General features: G+C 43.6%; 1 protein-coding gene across 2 annotated transcripts in view; it reads right to left on the bottom strand.

Moving 5' to 3' along the window:
- Window positions 1-14,772: 14,772 nt before the first annotated feature.
- The window catches only part of ADGRG2 (adhesion G protein-coupled receptor G2), a 229,208-nt gene continuing 220,296 nt past the window's right edge, over window positions 14,773-23,684 (bottom strand). For both annotated transcript variants that reach the window (XM_075335436.1, XM_075335437.1), the window contains 4 exons: window positions 20,596-20,876; window positions 18,648-18,749; window positions 17,248-17,400; window positions 14,773-16,200 (listed from right to left, as the gene is read on the bottom strand). In XM_075335436.1, coding sequence (XP_075191551.1) covers window positions 16,034-16,200; window positions 17,248-17,400; window positions 18,648-18,749; window positions 20,596-20,876 — 703 coding nt within the window. In that variant the 3' untranslated portion in view covers window positions 14,773-16,033. The remainder of the gene's footprint in view (window positions 16,201-17,247; window positions 17,401-18,647; window positions 18,750-20,595; window positions 20,877-23,684) is intronic.

The raw sequence follows: 23,684 nt of genomic DNA, 5'->3' as shown, positions 1-23,684 counted from the left end.
CGGGACGAACATCCTGCCCACCTCCTTCCCTCCTCATTGCGGGCGGCCGCAGTTAAGGTGAGGTTCCTTGTTCCTGCGGTGTCACACATAGCGATGTGTGCTGTCGCAGGAATGACGAACAACATCGTACCTGCACCAGCAACGATAATTGGGAATAGGGGGGCATGTCACCGATTAGCGATTTTGCACGTTTTTGCGACGATTCAAAATCGCTCATAGGTGCCACACACAATGACATCGCTAACGCGGACGGATGTGTGTCACAAATTCCGTGACCCCAACTTCATCGCTTTAGCGATGTCGTAGCGTGTAAAGCGGCCTTAAGATGAGTTGTATATGGTCTTTGTGGCTGCTGTAAAGTGATCAAGTTATCTGGGAATGCTGTTAGCATAACTGCATGATGCCCCTATAAACAAGGACTAAAAAAGAATACAGGGGATGTGGCCTGGGCATGGTGCCTGCTAGATGTGTGCAGTGAGAGCTCTGCTATCCTAATGCTATTTATCAGCATTCATCAGCTACCTAACCTGTCGAAATGAAAGGGAAAACTGACTTGCCGTGTCAGGAGCCCTCCGCTGCCATCCAGGACTGCACAAAGATTGACATAAAGAGTAACCTCGTGGACCCCGTTCCATTCTCCATGCACTCCATGTTCCCTCGCCCCGCTGGCGCAAAGAGCTGGCACCAAGCCAGGGATACAAACAGGGCGCTCACTCCCTCCTCTCCTACAGCGGCTCTCAGTTAAGACTTACCAGTGCAGCGCTCCTAGCAATTCTCTACAGGGTTTCACAGGCCTCAGGCTGTCACTTGTCCGTCCCACGTGTCTTGTCATGGCGGACATGCCAGGTTTGGGAGATGCATGTGGAGAGTGGTCTCTTCCCTCCTCTCCTACAGAGTTGCAAGAATAATGTATTTAGATCGCAAGCCCCCACCACATGCTGCAGCATCGCTGTGTACCACTGGACCACTCACGGCTTTGGCCATGGTTGGTGAGGAGGACAAATGGGAGGTCAGGTCATGGTGAGACCGTCTTCCTCCTCTCCTACAGCTTTGCAGGGCCGGAACCGACAACATTCACAGGTCTCCACAGCTCCTTGTTGCCAAGGGGAAGCCCTAGCCCTGACAAGACCTAAGCACAATATGTCTGGCCTCAGACTGCAAATTAAAGCCATTCCCTCCAAATCTGATATGGAAGGCTATATTACCCGCCTAGAAGGTGTCTGTAAAATGGAGGACATAAATCTACCTAATAATACCTTACAGGGTTTGGAATCTTCCACTCAGGAACTATGTTCACAACAGATGGCGCAACAGGAAATAATTGACCAGCACTCTCAGTTTATCCTATTATTGTTTGACATGGTGAACGACGCTGAGAATAGGAACTGGCAAAATCATATCAGACTGCGTGGTCTACCTGAGACCATCGGGATCCAGGACCTCATGTTGACCATACATGTCATATTCAACTCTCTGCTGGAACGTCCTAGTGGTACCCTTCTTGAAATGGATAGCGTTAAATGCACGCTTGACCCCAAAAGTTTGGATCCTGCAAGGCCATGAGATGTTATCTGTAGGATCCACTTTTTCCAACTTAGGGAAGCTATTATGCGGAAAGTTCTTGAACAAGGCACCCTTGATTTTGATAGGAGCACACTCCATATATTCATGGATCTTTCACGTAGAATATTGGCTAAAAGGAGAGCTCTGAAACCACTCCTTGAGACCCTCTATGAAAGAAACATTGTATATTCTTGAGGATACCTGTTGCAACTTCAAGTATGAAGCGATAACTTTGCTGATAGTGCTAGACTAGTCTTCTGACCTCCCATAGCTTCCTTCAGCCCAGAATCTACCTGCACTCTCAATTCCAGAGTGGTCCCTTGAGGTGCCCATACCCCAGAACAGTACCTGCCGAGAGAACAGCTGCACATACGATCAGCCAACAGTGAGGAAACAAAGACCCCAACGTCTTACTAAAGTTCCTGATTTTGCTTGATTCCCTTGATTTTTTTGCTTTACGATACTTGCTGTTTATTTCTGGAAGATACCTTTGTGAAACTGATCTCTGACATTTTTATTAGAATACTGGTTCACCTCCCCTCTGACTACTTAGATATGGGTCCACACATTAAAACATAGACTCGGCCCTATTTTTCTTCAAAAGTTCTGCAAGTCATTTCTGACATTTCCAAAAAGAATTGTTGTTTGTTTATCACAATTGACCACTTGCTCCTTTATATGCGTTTTATGAATAATTCAGTGACTGCCTACTTAAGGCTCATATTTATATTTTATAGCAATAATTTGAAGTAAACTAATAGAATATTCTACGTGCTGAGTTTTACTAATCCTGTGTAGGATATTAACTATGTTTTCTCTTTTCTACTGTACTTGACATCCAATCTGTAGAGGCTTGCATGGCTGGAGTGTGTCATAGTACCAATTACTCCCCAAAGTAGTGAGTGTTCATTGAATTCAAATCTTCAGAGTTTTTCTGCTTGTAAAAAAAGTTATTTGGCTTAGTAGCCAGGGAACCCACTGAAAAGAATCTTCCTTTCATTTTTACTTTTCACATTTCTTTTTCAGTGTCTTGATTTTCTTCTTTCTTCAGTGTCTACCAACCGGTGGACCCAGGTAAGGAGATGTTCGTCGTTCCTGCGGTGTCAGCGATGTGTGATGCCACAGGAACGAGGAACAACCAGCGGCATGCACCACCAACGATATTATGAAAAGGAGCGACGTGTCAACGAGCAACGATTTTTGCCGTTTTTGCAATCGTTGATCGTCGCTCCTAGCTGTCACACGCTGCGATGTCGCTAACGACACCGGATGTGCGTCACAAACACCGTGACTCCGACGATATATCGTTAGCCATGTTGCAGCGTGTAAAGCACCCTTAAGTCAAAGGGCGTTAGTATTGCAGTGCATAAATCTCTACCTTAAAATCTGACCAAAATGAATGTTTTTTTTTCATTTAGATTCATTTGCATGAAGAGGTGTTCAATCACCATTGCCAATTTTTATCTCCCAAATTAGGACCAAGCACACATCTGCAAGACATACCTAACCCACCTCTCCAGTTTTGCCGAGGGCTCCCTGATTGTCGGAGGTGACTTCAACATTGGTTTAGATCATAACATTGATAAATCCTTTGGTAGGTCTCTGGTACCTGCCTCACAGGTGGTGAGTTTGGAAGACAACCTATTTGATATGAAACTAGTAGATGTGGCGTTTTTCAAATCCAAAGGTCACGGACCTTTGGATTTGAAAAACGCCACATCTACTAGTTACACCTTCAAATCTGCCATACACAACTCTTACAACAGAATAGACCATTTTCTCATTAGCCATAACCTGCTCTCATTCAACCCAGTCTCTCGTATTGATTCCATGATCTGATCTGATCACGTCCTGGTTTTCCTTTCCCTAGCCCCTCTGGACACAACCCCAGGAGAGTGGGTATGGTCAATGAACCCGGCTTTATTAAAGGATTCCATTTGTCAGATAGCTGTCAAGACAGTTATTTAGGACTTCATTCATATCCACCAAAATGACCCTACCTCATTATTATTCCAATGGGAAGACCAGAAAGGGTCATACGGGACACGCTCATCCAGCAGGGCTGTAGAATTAAAAAAGACAAAGCTTCTAATATGGAGAGATTACTGTCTTTTAGCCTCAGACTGCACTTCTATCCCTGATTCATATATCTATTTCTCTTGCAAAGAAGAGTATCCTGCAATAGTTTTTTCATCACTGCTCAAATGGTAAACCCCAGACATTGGAAGACCCCCACATCATCAGGGGAGGCGCATACAGATATGGATAGTCAACCTCTCACATTGTGGATTTTTCTGAAATAAGACATCAGATCGCAGATATTAAGGAATCATTTTATTTAACTTTCTGTGACCTGCATACAGTGCCTACAAGTAGTATTCAACCCCCTGCAGACTTAGCAGGTTTGATAAGATGCAAATAAGTTAGAGCCTGCAAACTTCAAACAAGAGCAGGATTTATTAACAGATGCATAAATCCTACAAACCAACAAGTTATGTTGCTCAGTTAAATTTTAATAAATTTTCAACATAAAAGTGTGGGTCAATTATTATTCAACCCCTAGGTTTAATATTTTTTGGAATAACCCTTGGTTGCAATTACAGCTAATAATCGTCTTTTATAAGACCTGATCAGGCCGGCACAGGTCTCTTGAGTTATCTTGGCCCACTCCTCCATGCAGATCTTCTCCAAGTTATCTAGGTTCTTTGGGTGTCTCATGTGGACTTTAATCTTGAGCTCCTTCCACAAGTTTTCAATTGGGTTAAGGTCAGGAGACTGACTAGGCCACTGCAACACCTTGATTTTTTCCCTCTTGAACCAGGCCTTGGTTTTCTTGGCTGTGTGCTTTGGGTCGTTGTCTTGTTGGAAGATGAAATGACGACCCATCTTAAGATCCTTGATGGAGGAGCGGAGGTTCTTGGCCAAAATCTCCAGGTAGGCCGTGCTATCCATCTTCCCATGGATGCGGACCAGATGGCCAGGCCCCTTGGCTGAGAAACAGCCCCACAGCATGATGCTGCCACCACCATGCTTGACTGTAGGTATGGTATTTTTGGGGTCGTATGCAGTGCCATCCAGTCTCCAAATGTCACGTGTGTGGTTGGCACCAAAGATCTCGATCTTGGTCTCATCAGACCAGAGAACCTTGAACCAGTCTGTCTCAGAGTCCTCCAAGTGATCATGAGCAAACTGTAGACGAGCCTTGACATGACGCTTTGAAAGTAAAGGTACCTTACGGGCTCGTGGAACGGAGACCATTGCGGTGGAGTACGTTACTTATGGTATTGACTGAAACCAATGTCCCCACTGCCATGAGATCTTCCCGGAGCTCCTTCCTTGTTGTCCTTGGGTTAGCCTTGACTCTTCAGACAAGCATGGCCTCGGCACGGGTGGAAACTTTCAAAGGCTGTCCAGGCCGTGGAAGGCTAACAGTAGTTCCATAAGCCTTCCACTTCCGGATGATGCTCCCAACAGTGGAGACAGGTAGGCCCAACTCCTTGGAAAGGGTTTTGTACCCCTTGCCAGCCTTGTGACCCTCCACGATCTTGTCTCTGATGGCCTTGGAATGCTCCTTTGTCTTTCCCATGTTGACCAAGTAGGAGTGCTGTTCACAAGTTTGGGGAGGGTCTTAATTAGTCAGAAAAGGCTGGAAAAAGAGATAATTAATCCAAACATGTGAAGCTCATTGTTCTTTGTGCCTGAAATACTTCTTAATACTTTAGGGGAACCAAACAGAATTCTTGTGGTTTGAGGGGTTGAATAATAAATGACCCTCTGAATAAACTTTTCACAATTTAAAAAAAATATAAAAAAAGAAATAACATTCTTTTTGCTGCAGTGCATTTCACACTTCCAGGCTGATCTACAAATGTCACAATGCCAAGTTAATTCCGAATGTGTAAACCTGCTAAATCTGCAGGGGGTTGAATACTACTTGTAGGCACTGTATCCATATTTACAACTTAGGAGTGTTGACCCGACTGACAGATTCCCTTTGAAACAAAAAGGAATTGTCCAAAGTGGAAAAATCTTTTCTAAATCTTATTTCCCTAAAGACCATGAGACAGAATCTGCCCAGTAAGCCGTGAGGCCCTTTGTTGAATTTGTGCATTTGTCAGGACACAAATTTTCAGTTAATTCTCTATTCTGGGCTTTAGATCCTTAGCTTACATTAATATGCCCTTTACCTATGAAATTTTGGATGCAGTGGAAACTCTCTTTTAAGGTAATACGGGAGGAGTCAGGAAAAACCTTTAAAGTCTATGTTATGATGACCTCTTATGATGAAGAGATGGGAGGAGAACCTGGGGAGGAGATGTCCCTAAGGGACTGGCAGGATATACTGTAGCTGTAAAAATTGATGACATGAAATTAATAATGTCTGACTTAGTGGAAAAAACTGAAACATGGCTAGACGATAGTTATGACTGGGCTGTAAACTTGTAGGGTTACTATATTTACAGAAAGGAATGAAAAACAGGAGTGGGGCAGGGTTCGCCTTAATGTGAATCCTGTAAAGTCCAATAGCAACACTATATTAGATATTGATAACAGAAACAATTGATGAAAATATTTGTCAGATTTCTGTGCATTCCTAAAGTAAACAGTCTTTTGACTCAGTTCAAAGTTAGTTACACGACGCTCACCCAACTTGTGCCTTTAATAACACTGGTTGCAGTAGATGGGTCTTTAGGCCCCCACAGGCACCAGGACTCAGATACTACTGCCATCCCTGCGCCCTACATCACAATGCCCAAACGTGTACAAATCTTATAGAAACCCAATGTGTTCATTTTCTCCAATTCCTTTGCATTTACCCTGGCATATGATACAAAGATGTGGTTTAGTAATCTCTACATCTGCAGCTGGTAAAGCCCTAGTCCTAGCGGTGACAGTGAAACATGTAGGGAAGACAATATCATATGTGAAAGTGGATTCTGGGGATCACTACCTAACATTGCACTTACATGTTACATTGTGCTTATATGTGATATGTGTATTTACTAGTATCATTGTAGTCCCTCCATTAGTATCATTAAGTTGGCCGTTCTCTCTCGCTGACATTTTAATTTGCATTGTGGAAAAATGGGATTCACTTTTAGCATTGTCCTATAAGGATTATAATTTTATGACAGGAGGAAATTGATTGGTAAGTTTTGTCCTCATAGGCATAGTTAAATATACAGTAGTTGAACCTACCCTATTGAGTCTCGCTTCTCTATACTTTTTGAAGATGGTGCAAAGATTGGAATTAGTGTTTTAATCTCTCTGTAACGCCTGCCTGGAACCACAGGCTCAGACTGGCTGTAATGGACAGGCTAGAGGAAAACAGCTCACAAAGCAGGACCCCGAGAACCTGAAACGTTTTAACCCCTATACAGGGATATGGAATTAAACAGGGCCCCGGAGACCACTACCTGTGGAAGGCTGCAGTCCAAAGAAAGTAGAAGTCAGGCAGGGTCAAACCTGGAAATGCAAAACAGGGACAGAATCAGGCAGGCAAGGACATAATCAGAAAACAAAGCAGAGGTCAAATCCGTATCGGGTAGCAAGGTACAAATACGGCAGGTAGGAGAGTAGTCAGAGAGCAGGCCGGGGTCAAAATAGGAATCAAATAATTACAGTAGGGAGAACCAGAGTCTAGTAGGAATACAATCTATATCTGGCAATGGCCAGCAGACAGAAGAGGGGATAAAAAGGATGTGGTGTCTTCCCATTGGCTGTAGCTGAATTGTGGCAACCTCAGCTGGAAGACACAAGCCACCAACACTCACCCAGTGGTACTGCAGGCGCCAGGAAAACTCAGCCTAGTGGATGAGCGGAGCCTGCGCCCACCAGAGGCACTGGCACAGACTCCTCCCCCATCACCAGCACAGTCCACAGCGGGAATACGGCGGCACCTGGTGACTGAAACAGAAGTCGCAAGAGCGGACTCTGGTGAGGATGTGACACTCTCCTTCTGTAGCTGGTTGAACAATTTTCTTTTATATCCTAATGTGAACCTGTCAGCACAATTTTGTAATGTAAAGTAAAGCCATGGCTGTAATGATATTACTGATTAAATTGATACTTTTGGAGAAGAAATCTGCTTTGATCTTCTTTAATCACCATTTGAAGTGTTCTGCTAATTAGACTTCAGTGCACAAGGGCTGGGCTGTACACTGGGTCTTCTCCTCCCTGTTTGTGATTTTCTAGCCCCTCTTCCTGCCTTCCATCCCTGAATCACAGGTCACTGCTGGGATTTCAAACAGAGGAGGGCGGTCAAAGGTCGAGGCAGGGAGAGAGGACAGGGAGGAGAAATCCCAGTGAACAGTCTTCGCATGAGCTTCAGAGAATATGTATATCCATGCGCAGTCTACCCTTACATAACTTATTGGTGGGTTTTAAAGGGGTTGTCCAGTCAAGATATTTTCACGGCCTAACTTTAGAATAGATCATTCATGGTAAATTGATTTGACTCTTTCATCCGGCAACCCCATCGATCAGTTATCGGCTGGATGTAAGAACCTTAATCTCCATTCAATGTGTAGTGTCTGCTGCAGGTAATGCAGAACAGCTTCTATTATATTGAATTGATTCTATAGCCCCAGTTTATCAAAGCAATTTTGCCAGAATTCTGACTTCTATTGCTTTGAAGAGTTGCAAGATTTAGTGCTTTTTATTGTTTTCACACAAGTTTTTCCTGGCTGATAAAATGGGTGAGCTGGGGCATGGCAGAGGCGTTATTACACAGCTCGTCTACTTCATGATGATCTGCGGCATTTCTTACACCAGAATTCTTACTCTAGTCTCGGAAGCGCATGTCACTCGTCAGACACCTCTTAATGAATCAGTAGCGTCTGAATCCTACATATCCCATCATCACAACCAGCAACAATGTAGCCGGTTTTGATTAATAGGGCCAATATCTTTTGAAAATGTCCTGTTTTGCAGTACCTGTCGGCAGCCACTGCACATTGATTTTCGTTCCGCAGTGCAGCTCTGTTCATTGTATATACTTCCAGCCGCCACTGGAACATGGAAGAGCTGATCAGTTGGGATTGCGGGTGCTGAACCCCTACTAACCTGCTATTGATAACCAATCCCACAGATAGCTTATGAAAATATTCAGACCAAACAATGAGATTTTGATCAAAAATTGATTAGTGTGTCCGTTTTTAGCATCAGAGTTTCATCAGTTTTTCGTATGCAGAGTGATGGAAGTTCCTCAAACTTTTATTCAAGTCTGTGGAAAATGAAAAGCACATGGATAGGATCTTAGTACTGTCTGATTTTTTTTATGGACCTATAGTCTTGAATTGGGAAGATTGTGACTGTAATCAGAATTGGTCATATCTCCGTGTTTTGATGCCAACCACTCAGTCTGTAAAATTACACAAACATATGAACTGTTACGAATTGGCGCCGCCATAGCCGCAAGCAGCCTGCTGCGGTTCCTGTTGCGCCCAGGCGCCGGCTGCCGTTTTTGGCTGTGCCTCGGGTCGTCCAGCTGGCTGCTCCTTCCTCCACGTCTAAGTGTGGAGAGGCGGCTAGTGCGCATGCGCGCCCCGATTTTCCCCAGCCAGAGCCTAAGTCCAATGTTTTGCCTAGTGAGCATGCTCAGCCTGATAGTGCCATTTCTGAGGCTAAGTCCTCGGTTCAGGCTACAGAGCATGCTCCTACACTTAGTGTGAAAAGCCTCTTTGCACAGGTACTTGGACATCGTGCCGTGTCTAAGTCCTGTGTTGTGCCTAGTGAGCATGCTCAGGGAGATAGTCTGATTTCCGAGACTGTTGTTCAGGCTACTGAGCATGCTGAGGCACTTAGTGCATCAGAGGCTAGGTCTGGGCATGTCCAGGAGGTGGCAGGCTCTGATAGGCCAACACACATCAGGTGTCCTGATGATGTGGCCACTCCGGACTGGCTCGCAGAGGCCCGCCCCTATGACATGACACCTCACCATTGGTCATCAGACAATGACTGGTGAAGTGTTTGGGGTGTGGCTGCCATGAGGTCATCAATGATGTGGCAGTTCCGGATAGGCCGCTGGTGACGACGCTGATGACATGGCACTCTTCTATTGGACCCTGGAAGTGCCATTGTGGTCCACCCTGTGTTTGGGGCGGACCCAGGTTATAAAAGGGGCTGGAGACAACATGGAGGTGCGCAGTCTTCACATTTTCTCAGATAGAGCACACCTCCATGTTAGAGCCTTATTGCAGCATAAGCCTGTGTTTGGAAGCGGTAGGTAAGGTTAGGCATCCGGTGTTTCTCATGCCAAGACACCCGTGGCTCAGCACGTTAGGGTCAGGCGCCGGGCTTCCACCTCCTACCGTCCAGTCCTGCTTATGCAGCCCAATGGAGTTAACTGGGCTGTGGCTGCTGCGCCTCCTGTCCGAGTGTGACCCCTACGCACACAGACAACGCACTGTGTGCTGCGCCACCTGTCCGGTTGTGCCTCTTACTCGCACGGACAGCGTACCCTAGGACCCCTGTGGAGTTAACAGGGTGTTCCTGGATTAGGTGTGTGAATCTATTATTCTCCGTGGCTTCCCAGTCAACGCTACTGGTGTGATCTCTTGGCCTGATGTGTCCTCTACACATGTGGCCATTCGCGTAGTGACCAGAAACGCTAATCGGAGGACCGCTCGGCCTGTCGTGTCTGACACACGTGGCCGACAGGGCGCTGTCGCAGCGGTCTTCTCTGTCAACGCTACCTGGTCACCATCCGGCCTGACGTCTTCCCTGCACACGGGGTCAGGATTGCGCCAATTCCACGGAAACGCTAACTGGGTTGTTGTCCGGTCTGACGTGTTCTTACACACGTGACCGGTTCCCTGGGTTATCTCAGAGCCATCCCGCTGTATAGTCTCCGCCTAACCCTCAGGTGCCAGCAGCTCCTTTGTCATCTGGAGCACGGTGGGCCCCGACTGGCAATTAGGATATATACTCCCTGGTCATAATCTGCCGGTTCCCCCGTAACATGAACAGCCCATCCATAGAGTTTAAAAGGTATGAGATCTGTTAGTTAAAAACGCAGAGTTTGTACTTTAACCTCTACACAACATTTGATGTACTGGGTACGTCATGAAAATCAGTGCCATTCTGATCAAGGACATACCCAGTATGTCATGGCGATTGCAGGGGTTCCCATGCTGTACTCCCGTCATCGCCGCCAGATCTCTGGCTAATCTTGTGACTGGGACCCGGCTCTCACTGCCAGGAGCAGTGCCCACGCTGCTACCGGCAGTCTGCAAGGAATGAGGGTGCTGCGGTGGAGCGGGTCATTGGCGGCAGGCGCAGGCTGTAGCAGCGCCTACCGTGACCACATGGGCCTGCTCATTTCATATGCACGCCCATCCTCCCGCCCATCATCTCTCAGCACTGAAGCCAGCGCTGAGATGTGGACGGGAGGATGTGCGCGGGAGTCTGCCCGCGTGATCACCCCTGGCAACTACAGCCTGGAGTGATCATGTGCGGCTATATTCACTGCCCCCCATGCATAATCATCAGCGCTGGGGGCAGTGAATAAGTACGGTATACTCACTGCAGCATCGCGATGTCCTCCTGTCTGCCGGCCTGCTGATCTGTGTAGAGGGCGGTTAGCACAGCGATGATGTCATCGCTGTGCGCCCCGCTCTCCACACACATCAGCGGGCCGGCATACAGGAGGATATCGCGATGCTGCAGGGAACGGTGACCGGCTCCACACAGGTCAGCGGTGCTGCTGATAGCACAGACAGGAGGACGAGCGATGCTGCTAGAGTGAGGAAAGGTGAGTATAAACGTTTATTTTTGTGTGCCACAGAATACAGGCCATATAACAGGATGGGGGTGTTTATCAGGATGGGGGTATATTGCAGGATGGGGGTATATTGCAGGATGGGGGTATATAGCAGGATGGGGGTATTTATCAAGATGGGGGCTATACCAGGATGAAGGACATATATACAATATGTGGATCATACACAAGGCACGAGGATCATTACCAGGATGGGGTATCTTAGTAGAAAATTTGGGGACATTACCTCCATAACAGTGTCAGCAGCAGATCCTCGCCCCATAACAGTGTGTCATGACCAAATTTTTTGCTTAAAATTTTATTTTCCCATTTTCCTACTCTAAAACCAGGGTGCGTTTATGGTCCGGTTTGTCTTATAGTCCGAAAAATACGGTATATAAATCTGGTATCGCTGTAATCATACTGACAAGAGGAAAAAAGCCGCCTAATCACTTATACCGCAAGGTGAACGGCATAAAAAATAAATAAAGCCAATTCCTCAATCGCTATTGAGTTGTTCATTCTGCCGCTAAAAGCTTGGCTAATATTTATCCTGCGCTCTGCGCTAAGCATTTACACTGGGATTACGTGTCAATCGCTCAAAAACATGATTCAGACATAATTCCCAACTGAAAATTCATTGTAATGAGGCAGAGGGAGTCCCTTTGACCTCACGTCTGACCTGTGATCCAGCGGTGTCCATATTTTTATGCATCTTTTCAAACGTGCACAAAAGTGCAGTCAGCAACAGTTTTTGTTAATCATTGATAAGATGGACACCACTGAACAGAGTCTAAACAGAGTCTGGAGTATCTCTGCTGCCTCAGCATAGAGCATAGGATAAAGGGGAACTAATCCAAAATGTTTGCAATCTTTTCTTCGGCAGCATTCACTGCATTTGACACCATAGGTGTTTTCCAGAGAATAAATTGTCACTACACCCATAGATGAATACTTAGAGGGGTGTAATTTCCAAAATGTGGTCAATTGAGGGGTGTTCTTCTGTTCTGGCACTTAGGGGCTCTGAAAATGGAGTCCGCAAACTATTCTAGGAAAATCTGTGCTCAAAAACTCAAATGGCGCTCCTTACCTCCTGTGCCTCGTGGTGTGGCCAAACAGTACTGTACAGTCACATATAGGGTATTGCCACGTTCAGGGGAAATTGTGCAACACATGGAGCCCCTTTTTATCTATTCACCTTGTAAAAATTGCAAATCTGGGGTTAAAACAACATTGTAGTGGTAAAAATGTAATTATTTTTTCTTTACTACTAGTTTCCAAAATAGGGTCACTTGTGGGGGAGCTACACTGTTTATATACCTCAGGGGGTCTCCAAATGCGATATGGCGTCCGCTAATAATTCCAGCTAATTTCAAAAATTCAAATGGCGCTCCTTCCCTTCCGAGACCCACAGTGCACCCAAACAATTGATTTCTACCACATATGAGGTATCAGCATACTCAGTAGAAATTGCTCAATAAATTTTATGGTGCATTTTTTCCTGATACCCTTGTGAAAATGCTAAATTTTATGGCTAAATTAACATTTTTGTGTAAAAAAGTAATTTTTTCATTTTTTCCTTCCACATTGCTTTGGTTCCTGTGAAGCCCCTAAACAGTTAATAAACTTCTTGGATGTGGTTTTGAACATATTTTGAGGGGTGCAGTTTTTAGAATGGTGTCAGTTTTGGGTGTTTTCTGTCACTAGGCACCTTAACCCCTTAACGACCCATGACGTACTGGGTATCAACAGCTGACATGTGTGCCTGCTAGCCGCGGGTGGAATCGATTCCACCCGCGGCCATTAACCCCTTACATTTCGCTGCCAACATCTTGGCAGCGATATGTATATGGGCGCCGCCATGACAGTCACTTACCCCGCCCCCACCGGAAGTCACGTGACATGATCACGTGACTTTCGGCGGTTGCCATGGTAGCACAGGGTCATGTGATGGCGCCTGTAGCTAACATGACTCACTTCCTCTCAATGCCGGAATACAGCCGGCATTGAAAGTGAAGCAGCAAATCTGCAGTTCTCAGCTCTGTAGCTGAGATCTGCAGATAGTGCAGAGCGATCGGATTGCTGATCGCTATAGCCCCCTAGGGGGACTAGTAAAATAAAAGAAAGAAAAAAAAAAGTTTTAAAAAAATAAAAAAACCTAAAAGTTCAAATCACCCCCCTTTCACCCCATTGAAAATTAAAGGGTTAAAAAAATAAAAAATACACACACATTTGGTATCGCCACGTTCAGAAATGCCCGAGCTATCAAAATATAAAATCAATGAATCTGATCAGTAAACGGCGTAGCGGCAAAAAAATTCCAAACGCCAAAATTACGTTTTTTGGTCACCGCAAATTTTGCGCAAAATGCAATAACAGGCGATCAAAACGTAGCATCTGCGCAAAAATGGTACCGCTAAAAACGTCAGGTCGAGACGCAAAAATAAGCCATCACTGAGCCTCAGATCCTGAAAAATGAGAACGTTACGGGTTTTGGAAAATGGCGCAAAACGTGCGCCACGTTTTTTGGACAAGCTTGTGAATTTTTTTTAAACCCTTAGATACAAGGAAACCTGTACATGTTTGGTGTCTACAAACTCGCACCGACCTGAGGCATCACATAGATACCTCAGTTTTACCATATAGTGAATAAAATATCCCACAAACTATTGTACGATCACACTTTTTTTGCAATTTTTCCGCACTTGGAATTTTTTTGCCGTTTTCCAGTACACTATATGGTAAAACTTAAAACTTATGGTTTCATTTAAAAGTACAACTCGTCCCGCAAAAAACAAGCCCTCATATGGCAAGATTGATGGAAAAATAAAAAAGTTACGCCTCTCGGAAGAAGGGGAGCAAAAAACAAAAACGGGAAGTGCCCGGGGGCTGAAGGGGTTAAAGTCACTTCAAAATGTGATATGGTTCGCAAAAAATGGTTTTGTAAATTTTGAAACTGTGATAAACTTTGAACTCTTCTAACTTCCTAACGAAAAAAAAAAAAAGTTTTGAAAATTGCGTTGTGTAAAGTAGATATGTGGGAAATGTTAATTAATAATTATTTTGGGCGGCATATCTCTCGGATTTATGGGCATACAATTTTCGCCAAGTTTTTTACATTTTTAGAAAAACGCAAAAAATATTGGTCAAAATTTTTAAATAATTTCGGTACATATGAAAACAGCGTCATGCTTACCGGAATTACTGATGTGTGAAGGGGGCCTAAGAGACATATGCATCATAACTAAGTTTTCTTCAGAAAAAAACCTCAGAGTTTTAATGCTTAGATAGTAATGGAGGAAATTATATGACCTAATTTATACCTATTTTCCCAGTCCTGCGCAAAACTGAAAATGGGAAACCAGCTTTTCTATAAACAGAGGATGCATATTAATGTTACCTTAGTATAATGTATAAATATACATTATTATATTGATACAGTCGAGTTAAATGATAATTTATTCAGCAGCAAAACAAAACATTACATTTTGAAAAAAAAAAATCATACTGATTATAAGAGAATGACATGTAAATGCGAAATTCCAGCTTTTTATTTGTCGTAGTGTATATCACTAAAATGATTTGTGCCCTATATAACATGCATATTTATATGCAAGACCACAAGAAAATTAATACCAAAGGTTTGATGGGATGAATGAATTGCTTATGTCAAAAGGTTAATTGTTCGATTCTAGAAAACCCAAGATAAGCAGCAAGGTTGGTAAGATTTTATCTTATAAGCCAGGTTATTCTTCAGAAATAAACTTGTATTTAAAGCGCTATTCACTGTTAAAAAATACATAATATATAAATAAGATATTGTGGAAAATGTCCATATGACTCCCACTGTATATTCCAGTATCCATCTATTAAGTACCTCTTTCAGGCTCAGGAAAAGTAAAGCTTTAATTGTGTGTGTAACAGATTAGCAGGGTGATGCATCTTTTCCAATGTGTGCAAAGCACTTTATATAGGCGCCATTGTTTTTTATATTGATGTAGAGCTTATTTGTACACGTGCAATAAGCCAAATATGGCAACTTCATTAATATGTGCAAAGATGCAAAAAAGACATATTTGGTCAGGAACATTGTTATCCAATATAACATTCTTCATCGTACCAATTAATTTCGGGGCTGAACTCAAACTCAGTGCCCCCCTTTAATAATATCACGTCGTCTAAAAGGATCTAAAAAAAAATAGGAAATTCCATATCTGCGGCAGTATAGTGTTACAGGACGAAAAAAATAAATCCAGTTTTCTGGAAAAAAATAATGGAACAGAAAAGGCCTATAGTACTAACAAACACAAAATGACAATTAGTAAGCTTAAACTAATAATACATATCACAGGCCACGTTTTTATACAAACAATTATATTAAACTTAACAATGCATAAATTAAATACAAAAATACAGTAAAGAAAAGTGGATAATGTGCTGAAGAAGGGATGAAACGATATTTCCTGTGTTCTGTTCCCACATTCCATTAAACTCCTGTCATTCACAAATTTCAGTTCTTGTCAATTGGTTTTGACAAGTTCATTTAGAGTAACAGCGACTTTTGTATCATGTGCTCTAATTTCAGCCGTGCTTGATAGTCCAAGGCAGCTACGTTTAATGAATTTTCAAATACTCAAGCCGCTAGTATTCTCACATCTAGAGTGCAGGATTCCCAGTCAATGCTTCATGGCAAATGAATCTAACATCCAGCTAGATCTGATCAATAAAATGCACGCTTCCCTTGTTGGAAGTCCTTCTCAAAGAATTCTGTTGAATGTCCCCATTTGTGGTGGACGGTCTTCCGGGAAATTCTTGAAGTGGCATCTCTCCATTCTGCAGCACGAAGGAAACACCATTTCTCTCCTTAAGTACATTGCCTTAAAATATAGAATGTATAGGATCAGTTGGTTAACAAACTAAATACCAGAAGGTCTGTAAGGCTCAGTTCACAATTTGCATGTTGCTACATTTTTACACCACATTATTTGCAATAAAAAAACTACAGTAAGTTTTATTTTCTCAAATTTTTATAACAGCATTTGGGTTGCATTTACTTTAATTTCCCATTGATTTGAACCCTTTTGTTTGACCTTTGACAGTGGACATGATTCCTTGACAGTAGACACATCATGCCTTGGCAATAGGCACGATTCCTTGGCAGTAGGCAAATCATGCCTTTGCAGTAGGCACATCGTATCATGGCAGTAGGCACATGATTCCTTGGTAGTAGGCACATCATGCCTTGGTAGTAGAGGCACATCATGCCTTGGCAGTAGGCACATCATGCCTTGACAGTAAGCATATCCTGCCTTGGCAGTAGGCACATCATGCCTTGACCGTAGGCATATCCTGCCTTAGCAGTAGGCACATCATGCCTTGACCGTAGGCATATCCTGCCTTGGCAGTAGGCACTTCATGCCTTGACAGTAGGCAAATACTGCCTTGGCAGTAGGCACATCATGCCTTGATAGTAGGCATATCCTGTCTTGGCAGTAGGCACATCATGCCTTGGCAGTAGGTACACTATACCTTGTCAGTAGGCATATCATTTTTAGGCAGTAGTCACATCATGCCTTGGCAGCAGACATATAATTCCGTGGCAGTAGGCACATCATGCCTTGTTAGTAGGCACATCATGCCTTGGAAGTAAGCGCATCATGCAACTGCTATGAGGCAGGTGAGTGTATGTTTGTAGGGAGATAATAGACGGTAAGGGGTGCGGCCAGCGCAGAACTGTCTTGCCCTTATGTAAGCAGATTCAGATGGCCAAAAAACAGAGAAATGTTCAACCTATTGGTCAGCCAAGTATGCTGACATTTTTGAGCATCCTCTGCTGTGATTACAGCTAAGCTTGCTGAGTTTACCTGAGCATTCAAGATTTTTCTAAACATTGTTAAGCTAGAAAGAAAGTGTAGAAAGCTCACCATTTCCATTGGGGTGCAGTGAGTACTCATTGGACACTAGTAATGTTGTAGAATTAGTATTACTGGATGACTGAATGGAATTGCTGGAACTGCTGGATATTCCTTGCTTTGAAGTCTGTTTCCTTAATTTGTTGGTAGCTGTCTTACTCCAGTCTAAATGTAACACAAAAAATACTGAATTATATGTAATAATAATTATGAACTCCCAAACTGCTTATATGGGCATGCAGGTCTTTAAAAGCTAAATTAATCAACACCTTTACATCTTCCATCTGTTGCTGCATTCCTGAGAAATATTAGTTAGTTAGCAGTTATTTGAGACTTTGGCTATTTTTTGTTTGGGGCTTAGAATATATTGACAGGTAGTTGCTAACTACCTTCCTATTCTGGTTCTTCCTTAGGCCCCCTTCACACGTCCGTGAAAATCACGCACGTGTTTCACGGACGTGTCAAAGGTGCGTTTTCCCCTCCGTGTGCCGTGTTTATGGCACTACGTGTGTTCTCCGTGTGTTATCCCGTGATAACACACGGAGAACGAAAACTTTCAACTCACCTGTCCCTGGCGTCGCTGTCCGTGGTGCTGAACTGGGGTCTCCAGCCCTGCCGACTCCCCGCTGCTGCCGCTTCAGCTGCAGTGAAGTGAGCATAATGAGCGGCGGTCGGCAGCAAGTGACAGCAGCGGCAGAGACAGGAGGGCTAGTGGAGGTGAATAAAGATGTTATTTTTTTCTCTGACACGTGTTCACGTCTGCTCCACACGGAGGCACAGGCCAATGGCTGCACATGTGCGTGCACATGAACCCATTGATTTTAATGGGTTTACGTGTGCCCGTGTGTCCGGGACATGCGGGCACGGACCTAGCACGTACCGGAGACACGTGCGTGTGAAGGGGGGCTTAGGTAGGGCAGAGCTGACTATCAATCAGCATGACTTCGGCAGTGATGCCCAGTTGACAGAGCAGCGCAGAACAAAAAAACTGCTCAGTTGACGTGACATCAACAAAAGCAGGTGAAGTCCTGGCAGGAGCTGTCTGTGACTGTTCTGAGTTGGCAGAGTTCGTCGCTGGTCAGAACAGGTAGGCCTGCTGGTAAGTTCTTAGCCTCTGATGATTTATAGAAATCTCCTGTCCATTGTGCTTCTTTTGAATGCAGAATAAAATGACTGGCGACGCAGGTTTCCAAGTCGCAGCATGACAATTTATGCTTTCAGAGACACGAGTGTTCTCAGCAGGAGAACACAGTAATACTGATCATGGACACTGACGGTACATTCTCCTGCAAGACACTAGCATCTCCGCAAGAGAAATTATGCTTCATCCAGAATGCGAGGAAGCCTGATCATGCGCACATACTCAAAGTGGAGACACCTAGCATGTTTTTAGCATGTTTTAGAAGCTTTACCTGAATTTTCAGCCAGCCTAAATTTTCCACAGCAAAGATAGCGCCTCCACTGCTTTCGGACATTTTCCTTTGCTACACAGTAGAAGAAAAATATGAAGAATCCTAGAAAAGAAACAGAGTATTGTTGCACATATAGCAGAAAAATATATTGAAGCACTCAACAAAGATTGTAACAATTCACACTAGAGAAATTCTGGATGTTTTTTTTTTTTTTGTTGTATGTGGAAGGAAACTAAAGAACTAAAGAACGTGTCTCACTGAACATGTCGGTGAATCTGAAAGCAGCATGTTAGATAGAGGGAGAAGCTCAGCAGATAGATCCATAATTTTGTGCAAAGAAGATTCAGCACAAATTTTAATTTATAAGGGCGGTGTTACACGGTATGATATATCGGGCGATATATCGTCGGGGTCACGGATTCCGTGACGCACATCCGGCATCGTTGGCGATATCTTAGCGTGTGACAGCTACGAACGACTGTGAACAAGCAAAAATACTCACCTTATCGTTGCTCGTTGACACGTCTTTCATTTTCATAATGTCGTTCCTCCTTCTGTGCGCCGGTTGTTCATCGTTCCCGAGGCAGCACACATCGCTCCGTGTGACACCCCGGGAACGACGAACACAGCTTACCCGCATCCTGCCGACAATGCGGAAGGAAGGAGGTGGACGGGATGTTACGGGATGCCCCTCCGCTTCTATTGGGAGGCTGCTGTGTGACGTCGCTGTGACGCCGAACGTCCCTGCCCCTTCAGGAAGAGGATGTTCACCGCCCACAGCGAGGTCGTTCAGGAAGTAAGTACGTGTGACAGGGGTAATCTACTTTGTGCGTCACGGGCAATAAATTGCCCGTGACGCACAAACGACGGGGGCGGGTGCGATCGCTCATGCAATTGCACGATAAATCATAGCGTGTAACGCCACCCTAAGTTTAAACTTTTGCTCATGGCTCATTCGGAGATTAAGAGTCTGGTGGGTGGTATTATAAGTGATTGACCGCTTTCTTATGAAAATACATATTGAGATTGCTTTCAACCGCTGAGCAGTACTGCCGACTGGAGTCTTAAATCCAGAATGTGAAGGAATTACAGCGGAAACATTTCCAATCTATATAATTAATGATATGATAATATAATAAGCTGCCCGCTGACTGAACTGCGTGTTCAATGTAACATGCTCCCTTTGTCAAGATACAGAATGATTCAACTAACGAACAAATAGCTGTATCTAAATATAATAATCCTATACAAAGTTTGGGTGTGGACAATTATATCGTTCAGTAGGTCAGTGGGTCTTTTGGGGTTACAGAGGAACCCACATAGTAGACAATACAGTGGAACCTTGGTTTAAGAGTAACTTGGTTTGAGAGCATTTTGTAAGACAAGCAAAGCTTTTTATAAATTTGTAACTTGGTTTAAGAGCAATGCTTTGCAGGAAGAGCAAATACTCACCGTGCACACTTCTGGTTCTGTCCTTTCACCACACTCTGACCCGCTCTGGAGGTAACTTTCTGTACATATGTACTGTATACTATACAGCATGTCTATCAATTTGCATTTATGGATATAGTATTGTTCTTTCTAATAACCAGTGCAGCCCATTGCTTATACTGTACCTCCCGCACACCAACAATTTTATTGTAAGCTAATGTGCAATTTAATTTGTTTTTACTGTACAGTATTTTGTATTAGTGTACTATAATAATTTTATATGAATACAGTACAATAATTTGTATTACTGTAATAAGTTTATATAAATACAGTAAATATTTTTGGGTTGTGGAATGAATTGTCTGCGTTCAATTATTTCCTACAGGAAAATTCGCTTTGATATAAGAGTAACATGGTTTAAGAGCACACTCCCGGAACCAATTATGCTCGTAATCCAAGGTTCCACTGTATTTCGATCCAACATGTTATGCTTCTTAAAATAAGTTTCAGGACTGACCTTGTAAACTGTTGAATATAGTAAAAAGGTACATCATAGCTGTCCTCCCAGGGCCGAATGAAAAGAAGCCCAACCCCCATGTGATGCCCAGCAGAAAAGTAATTCCGGCCACACTGCGCAGGTCTTGGAGAGTGGTCTTTCTCTGGTAGCCCAGCTGTTTCTTCTTCTTGATGCGACACAGCTGTATGAGGACCACAATGAACATGCTGACGTTCAACAGGAATATTATAGCAAAATATCCAACTATTGTGATCCAGAAAACAATGTCATGCACCCAACAGCTGTGAAGAAGAAATATATGAAAATGAATTGTTTATTGGAGAGAAAAATCACTGTGAGAACAAATGTACAAGTTATAAGACAAAGAAAAATGATGATGAGAGTAGGAAATTCTTTTTTTATGAAGATTATCACCGGAAATCAAAGCAAAAGCACAAAACTGCGAAGTTTTATCTGGAGCGTACATTGTATGACTGGCATAGGTCATAGGAAGCTGAATAAAATGCTACTTTGTTATCTCTGATCTGATATCTCATTCTAGACAAATCCAGATATTTTTTCTATGCAATTGAGCTGTTAAGATCTCTGATCTGGACACAGCTCTCCCTGAGAATCTGCCTCCAAATCTTATTTTAAATGAAAGGGGACGTTACCAGTGTGAGACATGTAATGACTGACAGTTTGCTTTCCTAATATACAGCTCTCATTTGTTAATGCCAGTGCCAAGTTATTGCTGTTATATACTTATTATGGTGTCCTTTACTGTCCTTTCAATTCCCTCAGAATATTCACATAATGTGGTCCTCCAGGCATGTTATTAGCAGCAGTAAACAGATTAGGTGTACATTCTAAAGGTACCGTCACACTAAGCGACGCTCCAGCGATCCCACCAGCAACCTGACCTGGCAGTGATCGCTGGAGCGTCGCTACACGGGTTGCTGGTGAGCTGTCAAACAGGCAGATCTCACCAGCAACCAGTGACCAGCCCCCAGCCAGCAGTGACGCGTGGAAGCGATGCTGCGCTTGGTAACTAAGGTAAATATCGGGTAACCAACCCGATATTTACCTTGGTTACCAGCGCACACCGCTTAGCGCTGGCTCCCTGCACTCCTAGCCAGAGTACACAACGGGTTAATTACCCGATGTGTAGTCTGGCTATGTATGCAGGGAGCAGGAAGTCGGCACTGACAGCGTGAGAGCGGCGGACGCTGGTAACGAAGGTAAATATCGGGTAACCAAGGAAAGGGCTTCTTGGTTACCCGATATTTACATTGGTTACTAACGTCCGCAGAAGCCGGCTCACTGCACATTCAGTTGTTGCTCTCTCGTTGTCACACACAGCGATGTGCGCTTCACAGCGGGAGAGCAACAACTAAAAAATGGTCCAGGACATTCAGCAACAACCGGCGACCTCACAGCAGGGGCCAGGTTGTTGCTGGATGTCACACACAGCAACATCGCTAGCAAGATCGCTGCTACGTCACAAAAGTTGTGCCTCAGCAGCGATGTTGCTAGCGATGTTGCTTAGTGAGACGTGGCCTTAAGAGAATCAGAAGAACATTACAAGGAATCTGTCACCAGGTTTTTTTAGCCCATCTGAGAGCAGCATAATGTAATTCTGCTGAAGTCCTCTGTGCCTGTCAAGATGGTACTCATGTGAAAGCCAGCCCGTGGATGGTGTTCATAGCAGTACTATAGTATTGCTGTGTACAGTACAAGCATTCGGATGATCATATGTTCAAGTTCCCTAAGAGGACTAATAACTATAGTAAAAAATGGAAAAAAAAGAAAAAGAAAAAAAGAAAAAGTTTTAACCTCTTCCCGACCGGCTGGTTTTGCGTTTTCTGTATTTTTTTTTTTGCCACCCTCCTTCCGAGAGTCGTAACGTTTTTATTTTTCTGTCAATATAGGCATATAAGGGCTTGTTTTTTGCGAAACAAGTTGTACATTTAAATGAAATCATGAGTTTTACCATATAGTGTACTGGAAAATGGTAACAAAACTTCCAAATTTTATTCACTGTGTTCACTATATGGTAAAACTGATGTGTTGCTGTGATGTCTCAGGTTGGTGTGAGTTTGTAGACACCAAACATGTATAGATTTACTGTTATCTAAGGGGTTAAAAAAAAATCAGAAGTTTGTCCAAAAAAGGTGGCGTACGTTTTGCACCATTTTCCACGACCCATAGTGTTCTCATTTTTCGGGATCTATGGCTCAGTGATGGCTTATTTTTTGCGACTTGAGCTGACGTTTTTAATTGTACTATTTTTGCACAGATGATATGTTTTGATCGCCTGTTATTGCATTTTGCTGACAGATTCTCTTTAATCAGCAATGTTTAACAGGACCATGTACAGTGTTCTATGCTACAGAATGCTAATGTATCTGTAAAAAACGAACAGCATACTGATGGTCCGTGTGCTGTTCATTTTTTTTCTCGCACCCATAGACTTGCATTGGCGAATTTCTGCCGGTTTACGAGACCATATGCAGCATTCTGCCATTTTTTCCTGATATTGAAAACACCTGAAGAAAGTGTCGCACATAAGCACTGCATCATTGTTTAACACTGGCGAGAGTGCAATGCGATTATTTTTATTGGATTGCACTCGGTGTTTTTAGGCTATGTGCGCACGTTGCGTTCTTTTATGCGTTTACGCTGCGTTTTAAACTGCAGTGTAAACGCATGCATTCTTCTTCCCCAGCAAAGTCTATGAGAATTTAGCAAATTCCATGCGCACGTTGCGTTTTGAAACGCAGTGTTTTGGATGCCAAATTTTTTACAAAATTTCTAAGAAGCAACATGTTACTTCTTTTGTACGTTTTGGATGCTTTTCCCACTCTGTCTATGGTAGAGCAAGCATCCAGAACGCATGAATTCTGCATCCATTCCGCATTCAAAATGCATCCAAAACGCAGCGTTTTGGCTGCGTTTTGAAACGCACATGCAGTGAGAAAAAACGCTGCAGAATATTTGTCACGGTAGAAAGCAATGTGCGTACATATCATTAGGCTACATGCGCACGTTGCAGCTTTTTGTGCTCACAAACTGCAACCAAAACTGCACGTTGTCAGAGAGAGCCTGGA

This window comes from Anomaloglossus baeobatrachus, chromosome 2 (assembly GCF_048569485.1).
Source record: "Anomaloglossus baeobatrachus isolate aAnoBae1 chromosome 2, aAnoBae1.hap1, whole genome shotgun sequence".
Lineage (NCBI taxonomy): Eukaryota > Metazoa > Chordata > Amphibia > Anura > Aromobatidae > Anomaloglossus > Anomaloglossus baeobatrachus.
The sequence above is the reverse complement of the archived record's forward strand: the minus strand, read 5'-3'. Positions and strand labels throughout refer to the sequence as shown.